Below are 8,595 nucleotides of genomic sequence, written 5' to 3' on the forward strand. Positions count from 1 at the left end.
TTCATATTTTCATTTGGAATTTTGAGAATCTAAAAATTGCCTAACCGGGTAAATCCTTGTGAATTTGGATTACTTTTTCCCCAGGATCATTTTGATATATTATACGCCTTTTTTCGACGTCGTATGCAAAAGTTAATGCCATTTTACCTTTTTCTAAACTTTTCTTGCAAAAAAGTCAAAATTCAAATTTATTAATTTTCCCTAATAGTAGGTTCCGTAGCATAAAGGAATCTCAAAAAAAAATATTTTAAAAAAATCTGTCATTTTTTTTATATTTTTGCAGAGCTGAAAAAGGCGATCCACAGGGGAGGTGGAGGTGCATGAGGAGCCAAAAAAAAAGCTAAACAACCTTTAGTCCGGGTTGGTAAAACGAACCGGGACTAAATGGTTGACCTGCAGTCCCGGTTGGTATAGGTTTGTATCTCAGACTGGGACTAAAGGTTCCTAACGAATCGGGACCAATGGGTGTCATAGGCTTGGGCCAATTCGGACCGACGTGGCCAGGCATTTAGTTCCGATCCAGGACATGGCCAGGATTAAAGGAACCTAACGAAAGACATGTTTTCTACTAGTGTCAAATCGCGACACCAAGTTCTTGAACTATTTTTGGAAAATATTTGGGTCAAGCTTGGAACGGTACTTCTCTTTTGGTCATGTGACACAAATGATGCTTCTCTTTTGGTCATGTGAGACAAATGATGGACAGACTGAAATTGTGAAACACATGTTGTCCATGATGCTAAGAGAAGTTCTAAAGAAGAATTTGAAGAAATGGAACCAAATGTCTACCTCACATGGAGTTTGTACACATGGAATTTGAAGCCCAGTGCGAAAGGTTTTTGGCCTTGCTAGTTTCTTTTGTCAATTTGTGAAGGACTTCGACACCATTGTTACCCCAATGAACGAGCTAACAAAGAAATAAGTTCCCTTTAAGTGGCGCAACACACAAGTGAAGGCCTTCTCGGAGCTAATGCTAAGTTGACATCAGCACCATTGCTCGCACTACCAAACTTTGGTCACTCTTGAAATTGAACTTGATCCTCATACTTTAGCGAGAAGCTCAACTCTCAACTGTTTTGTTTATGACAAATAATTGTATGCACTCATGAGATTTCTGGAAACATGACGACATTCTTGGTGGCCAAAAGATGTTGTGATATATACCAATGATGATGGCCATGATGCTAAGAAGTGGTTTGGAAGCAAGGTTTTCATTTCATTTGTAGCATTTTAAAATGAATACATGTATTCATTTCATTTACATTGTAATTCCGGAAATGGACACTTGTTTGGTTGCCAGAAGAATTGTAAATGACAGTAGAATTCAATATTGAATTTGTTTGGTTGCCACAGGAATTGTGAATGATAGGTTTCAGCTCGGAATTGTGATTACACATGGCATCATTTTGCTGGATTTCCTAAATGAAATGATGGTCCAATTCTGTGGCAACCAAACAGCCCACCTATGAAATTTTAAAATGAATTCCAGGATTCCAGGCTCAAATGATGGATACCAAACGACCTCTAAGAGAAGTTCTAAAGAATTTAAAGAAATGGGACCAATGTCTACCTCACATGGAGTTTGTACGCAACATGGGGGCGCATTCCACAGCTAATATTTTTTCTTACAAATGGTTGGGAGATCATTAGTTCTCTCTTACACATCTATGTTTTTTTTATTTGTTCCATACAAGGCCTTATTAGTAGCTTCTCCTGAGACCTTTTCTCGGCTGCTGCTACACTTGCTCCAGTAATACCTCAAAATCAGCCATGCAGCAACAATTTTTATTTTATTTTTTGGTCATAGTCATGTCGGCACGTAAATTGTTTTAAACAAGTTGGTCACAGGGCAACCGTACAATTTCGTTTTCCTCTCAATTTAGCCTGTGTCTTTCCTGAAGCAAACTAATATCCCCTTGTTATCTACAGAAGAGTAAATCTATCTAAGCTGCCAGTACATAGACTCTGTTCTGTTAATTTTCTGGACCTTGGATAGGAACCTTCCCTATATCCCTACACTTCAGCTTCCGCTTAAACGCCTCTTGTACTTGCTTTGCACAAGGCCTAGGAAAAAGTCGGTGAATACATGCTCATAGCCTGGCATTTTACCATATCCTGCGGAGTTTGAACTGGGACAATTAGAGAAAAACAGGTAGCAACATAGTGTTAAATCAGAGACTACAAGCAAAACATTGGCCATTGAGGAAGTGCAGTATTACCTTGAACCTAGAATAACGCTGCGTGTAAACAATGAAAGCAGCTTATGCAATAACTTAAGCGCAAGAAGTGGAGTATTAGCAAATACAATAGAGGTTGAAACAAGAGTAGAAGAGTGACTCACCAGGGAAATAGTTAATGTCAATTACATAGTAGCGATCCTTTCTACCATGCTCTCGAATCATGTCTAAGTTAAACAGTCTAAGACCCTGAAATTTTGCCAGTCAGTTAAAAAGAGATTATAGAATTGCATATGGTTAAACAGACAATGAAATTTACTCGTACCAGTCGACGCCGAAGTTCCTTGCCCAGTTTTTCTAAAAGTGGTCTTGGAGGAAGTTCTGTCACGTGATAGCATTAAGTTATTCAGTAACATAAATGATTAACAAGAAAAATAGAGAGGAAATCTATAATGTGCTTCTGAATAACTTCGGCATTAGAGATCTTTAAAAAATGACATATGTAAATAGCTATCACCAAAAGTGTACCATACAGAGGGTTCAATCCAATAGCACAAAAACAAAGAGAAGCTGATGTTGCACAAAGCAAGCTAGATGCACTAATTTAAACCAAAATGGGGACACCAGCAAAGAAGCTTTGCCTGCGAGCTAGATGCACAGTTTAAACCAAAAGGGAGACGCCAGCAAAGAAGCTAAACCTGCGAGCTAGATACACAGTTTAAACCAAAAGGGGGAATTAATTAATGCACCAGCAAAGAGCCTCACCAGCAATACAAGGGTCAATGTCTGCATCTTCTGCATTATTTGTTGCACAGGAAACTCTTGGGAATCGAAAGATCCCCTCATTGTTCTCCATGTCATAGTCGTTAACATCAGGAAGAGAAAACCGGCGTACAACCCGTATTGTTTCACCAACAATGTATACCTTAAATAAGATTCCACCTGTATTGACAAAGTCAGACCTGGACATCCACTATTTGGTGGGAAGTTTCAGGATAGATCTAAAAGTACATAACAAGGCTTAAAAGATCACCATGGTTCACAAATTCCTGGAGAACCAGAGGAGGATCAAGCATTGACAGAGATGTATCCACATACGCAAGAGATAGTTGATGAGATTTCGATGTTCCATCAACAACCAAAGGTTTGGCAACTGTAAAAAGACATCAGAAACAAGCCAGTCTTTTACTCAGTATATTTTCGAGATTTAAAGTATAATGCCTGAGAAACAAATACATGTATTATAAATAGTAAGCTCAAACGGAAATTAAGTAGGCAGCCGAAAGTTAAACATGGGGCAATTCATGAGATTATAAAACATGACCCTAAACTGTAGTCAAACTTAATAACAAAGCAAATGTAACGAAATACCATCACACTCAAACCCAGCAGTAGCATCACATGCATCCTCATGTCACTAGTAAATAGCAACAATTCAACATAAGCTGCAAAAAAATCTACATGCCTCTGACGAAACCCCTGAAAATCTAGAGGATCCATGCAAAAGGTATTAAAAACTACATGTGCCTTTGGTTAACATGCATTGATAAAATTCATTTATCTCACATGATAACGGTCAAAATTCTAAATGTAAGGTAGTATAATTAGAAAATAACAAAAATCTAGAACAAGCTACAACAGGATAAAAGAACCTAGGTCTCCTTTTCATCAGTAGCCTTATAATTAAAAGAGCAAAAAACTCACCCAAGGGCAAGGTTAGTCCAGCCTTGGCAACTGCAGCTGGTATGGAAGATGGATCTTTCATGATGACTAGTTGTCTGGGAGCACAGACCTCACCTGCAGTAGTTGAAAACAAAAAAATAATCAACAGAAAAGCTAGACATTTCCCATGCCAGTATTTAGACAAAATTACCACATGTTCATCATGATACAAAAATATTTTGAACCTCTTAGGAAGTAGCGCTCCTACCTGATTTTTTTGTTCAAGGTTCCAAATAGAAACATAGTTTAAAATTAATTTACTAATGGTTGCTAACTTGATTTAAAAATTAGCAAACAATGTAATGTCAAATTATTTAGAGAGAGGGTCTTTTCTTTCCGAAACTCTGAGCAATAGCTCTTTTTGGGATCAAAATTACAAACTACAATGTGATCTTCTGGGTACAAGGCTAACTTACAGGGGGAGTGACAACTATTAAGAAAATGCAAAACCTATAACATAATTTGACAAGTCAAACACCAGTTTGTGTTCGTAAATTCTGAAGACTACAGAAACCAAGACCCCCTGACGCTTGTGGGGACAAAATCCCCTTACTTTCCTTCTCCTAATCGATGTGGATCCTTTGTATAAAGAGCAAAGCCAGCAGACCATATCTAACAAAAAGGAAACAAACTTTATCTGATCCTAGGCAGTCTTAACGAATCTGAGCTGAAATGAACAAGCCTGCTGATCCTAATTGTATGTTGCCATGAGCCACCATGTGACAAGGCGCTGACCCCTGTAACCAGTATTAAATATATTTAGTAAAATTACCATAGCTGTTGGACAGGTTCAAATCAGCAACTTCTTGGAGCATCGACTGGCGATTGTGCAGATGTTGGATAGCACTTGGTGGGTCAAGGACAGTTACTTCGGGGTGCTCTTCACGATAATCCTTTAAGACCATGAAAGAAGTTCAGAAGATAAACAGGAAAATAATTAAAATAAAGGGGGATTCCTGTACATTTAGAACAATCAACATCTAAGTATTATAACAAGTGATGATACCTGCAAACAGGGTTCTAACTAATTATAGTACTATGTGACAATGTTGCAAACAGAAGAAGTATATATGGAAGATGCCAGCAGCTACATTTTGCAATTTAACCATTGCTTATCAGAAGATTTTGCTTTGGTGTTCAGGACCTACCTCCAGAACTTGCTGCCACTCCTTGTTAGTACACTGAGAAAAAAAAAAGCAACAAACTCAATCAGAAACAAAGAAAATCTTAAGAAGCACCGAAATATACTGACAAACGTTTTGGAAACGAGATGTAAGATGCTCAATTATTTTCTTAGAAGATAAGTATGTGAAATCTTAAGATAAGAATGTGACTGTTAATGAGATAAATACTACCAGAAGGATGGTCGGGGTGGAAGAACTGATCGAGGAGAGGGGGTAGATTAGGGATTGCAGGTCAGAAGAGAGGAGAGATTGTAATTCTTCTTGCCTAATCATTCATCTCAAGGGGTCCTCTACATAGAGGCCTAATAACCCAAACTGGGTAACAAACTAAATTTCTCATCTCCAATTCGCTTAAGACCCAAGCTAACGGATATCTTATTTCTAATGGGTTTCTAATTCTTAATTGACGTATTATGTGCAACTTAAATATAACTGGGGTTATATCAGTAACTGAAGTCAGCTAGGGTCAGCTGGGTCTACTACATGAGTGAACCACCCACATGAGATCCCCCTCTCCCTCAAAGACCAGCTCGTCCTAAGCTATTAGGTGGCGGCCATGGCTGACACCACGAACGCCCCACTTTGAAAATGAAACTTATGTCAACGCTCTACCGTCTTTGTGCATGGTTGCAGCCGGATGCTCTAAATATACGGGGCTTGGTATCTAAGACGTATCCGCTTGGCCTTGGTTGCATGCTTAACTACAATAGCTTGCCCAGTGCTTTAGATGCCACCTTGGTTGAATGCCAACTGCAGCAACCATGCCACATGGTCATTAAATATAGCAGATGTGTGACCCACCCACATGGCCATATGACAGTGGCTGTTTGACTAAATATACCCACTATATGGGACATCTGCAATAGCATTATCAAATATTTTATTAGTAGAAGACAGGGAAGACATCGCTGACCTTGTGCAAAATAATGTCAAATGGGCCTTGTTCCGAGAGAGGACAAGTCTCATCAATTGATAGAAAATGAATTCCCTTCTTCCTGGAGAAAAAATAAGTAAGAGGAGAACTCATAAAATTGACACGGAGACATCTGGTGAACATGTACTGCTCCAGATAAGAATAGCAGTATTATTTTACAAACAACGAAATGAAATCATCTCAAACAGCTTCAAGCTTTCAGTGAAGTCGCAAACAACTTGGAGAATACAACTGAAAATTTTCTCAGCGTACCATGAGCAATACTCTTAATACAGGACATGATTTTCAAGGAATGGCTTGAATCAACTAAAATCTATAACTACTGGTCACACCACTACAATAATATGCACAGACTTTGCTATAAATAATCATTAAGATTTATACTGACCATGTGTTGCATATTTTAGGCATCTTCTATTTTTCATTTCTTCCTTTAAGACTTGACTGAAAGTTTGACATGGGCATAGGCGACAAAAAGAGACTTGAGGGACTGGAATGTCCCTAGAGATTTGGCACTTGGTAGGACTGCATGGAAACCAGCGATCCATGTGCCAGAATCTTAGTTTACTTGTTCTTTTTTTTTCTCTCCTTGTTTTTTGTTTCCTTATGTTTCCGTTGGGTTTCATATCTAGCCTACCCCAACTTGCTTGGGAAAAAGGCTTTGATATTTTTCCTTTGAGACTTGAAAAATACACCAACAGTACTGACAAAACCTGGACTCTCCAGGCAAGCAACAAAGAATGAATAAATAAGATGGTTGCCAATCATATTGAATAATACTAGAAGATTGACTAATTGATTGTTATATTGGTAGAATTGGCCTTTGCGACCTTGAGTTTTATTATTATACAATAATTCCATTTCTATGGTACAATTATTCCATTCTCTTTACGCGTCCATGAGGTAACTTGTGGTTTGAAGTACCAAGTGAGTTTACCACAGTTCGGATTTTCCAGATAGGTCCTATTACACTTCTCATATCCTCACAAATCAAGGTCCTGCATATTATCCCTTCATTTAGGTAGGATAATAAAATTAATTTACTGCCAGCGTGATAACATTGCCATTATGTACTAGATAGAAAGGAAAACAAGTACTTGACAATTATTACTGAAACAAGAATGAACAGTTGAATGGATAGCTGGTGTCAACATTGTAGTTATGTACTAGCTAGAAAGGACAGAAAAGAACAGTACTTAACAATTATTACTGAAACAGGAATGAACCTTCGAATGGGTAACTGTTGTCAATGATTATACCAAACCAGGTGAATTACTCACAAAAAAAAAACTTCGCAACAAATCTCAAGTAAGCGTAGAATGCTGAGAACGAATCGATCTGGCAGCAAAATATCCAACATGAAGCTCATTTCAGATATTCAAACTAAGTAGAAAGCATTAAGATAAATGGCATTGATCCTTTCAACAGTCAATCGATGGTACTTCAATGAATTGCAGAGAGAAATACATTATGCTGACAAAAGATGTCAATTTTTAATTTCTTCTAGATCCCTTCTGTTTTTTGTTGATACAGCGTGCATCAAGTCTAGTCAGGTTAACATACTCTACTTCATTATTTCATTGTGAAGCTTAATTCAAGGAAAGGATTGACATTGATGAAACCTGAAACAATATTTTTGTCATCAGTAGTCATTTCATGAAACTGAGGCACGTGATGTGTTTGTCGAAAGCAACTCTTCTCTTTTGTTTGGTTCAGAAAAACACATACATGCATAGAAAAATATCAAAAAATCCTCCCGAATCAAATCCCTGGGAGGACCACAAAAGATTCCAGCTTTGACACGGTATCAGAAGAGAGTCGCTTGTGTTCGGTTTTACCTGGCGAGCGCAAGGAGCTTGGGCTGCAAGAAGCTCTTGACCTTCTTCTTGGTTAGCGCGTACCCAACCACAAGCCGCTGCAGCCCCGATGAGGCAACGGGCGGCGGAGATAGCGCTACCGGCGTAGGCGTAGCTGAGGTCACCACCACCCCCTCCTCCTCGTCCCACCCCTCCTCGTTCACCCTCATACTCGCAAACCCTAACCCTAGCCCGCCCGAAGAATGGTGACGAATGACTCGCGAAAAGGAGATCTCCGAAAATTTAGGAAAGAAGTCCGGAATCACTGGGGGCAGCTGCGGCGGAGGAATTCGGGGACGAAAATGTTTGGAAGGAACATATATGCTTGATTTGAGAAGAAAAGGAATTTTGTAGCACGAAATTTTTCTTTTTTGCTTTTGTTTCTAGACAGAGATTTGTGTCTTTAATGGCGAGGAGGCGAGTGGGAGAGAAGGAGTGACGCGAGCGCAAGCGGGAGGGTATTTGTAGGCGATGAAGGGGATCACCGGATCAGTATTCCATGCCGCAGGCTTAGCATATTCCACCGGTACTCAGGTTTATTCACAGCTATATATAAATTGAAAAGTATAATACGGAGTATTAAATTTATATTTTCTCCTTTCTCAAATATATACTAAAAATATTATATTTTGTGACGCTAGTAAAATATATAAAATATACTTTAGGAAGTTTTTTATAGTATCGGGTTCAGAATACTTCATCCATCTATAAAAGGAAGATTT

The 8,595-nt window shown here is 38.6% G+C and overlaps 1 protein-coding gene across 6 annotated transcripts; it reads right to left on the reverse strand.

Moving 5' to 3' along the window:
• Nucleotides 1-1,754: 1,754 nt before the first annotated feature.
• LOC127294426 (inositol-tetrakisphosphate 1-kinase 1) lies at nt 1,755-8,348 on the reverse strand. Of its 6 annotated transcripts, none has more exons than XM_051324260.2 (11): nt 7,856-8,348; nt 5,997-6,078; nt 5,048-5,080; nt 4,672-4,792; nt 3,882-3,974; nt 3,211-3,330; nt 2,943-3,119; nt 2,503-2,558; nt 2,342-2,426; nt 2,220-2,237; nt 1,755-2,115 (listed from the first exon to the last, which is right to left on the reverse strand). In XM_051324260.2, exons 1-10 carry the CDS (start codon nt 8,041-8,043, stop codon nt 2,227-2,229), a joined length of 966 nt encoding a protein of 321 aa, XP_051180220.1. In that variant the 5' UTR covers nt 8,044-8,348; the 3' UTR covers nt 1,755-2,115; nt 2,220-2,226. The 6 variants fall into 6 exon arrangements, 5 of the variants coding, with proteins under 5 accessions (XP_051180220.1, XP_051180217.1, XP_051180213.1 ...); XM_051324257.2 differs by having other exon boundaries at nt 2,220-2,272; XR_007846628.2 differs by having other exon boundaries at nt 2,220-2,426.
• Between the last annotated feature and the right edge of the window lie 247 nt (nt 8,349-8,595).

This window comes from Lolium perenne, chromosome 1 (assembly GCF_019359855.2).
Source record: "Lolium perenne isolate Kyuss_39 chromosome 1, Kyuss_2.0, whole genome shotgun sequence".
Lineage (NCBI taxonomy): Eukaryota > Viridiplantae > Streptophyta > Magnoliopsida > Poales > Poaceae > Lolium > Lolium perenne.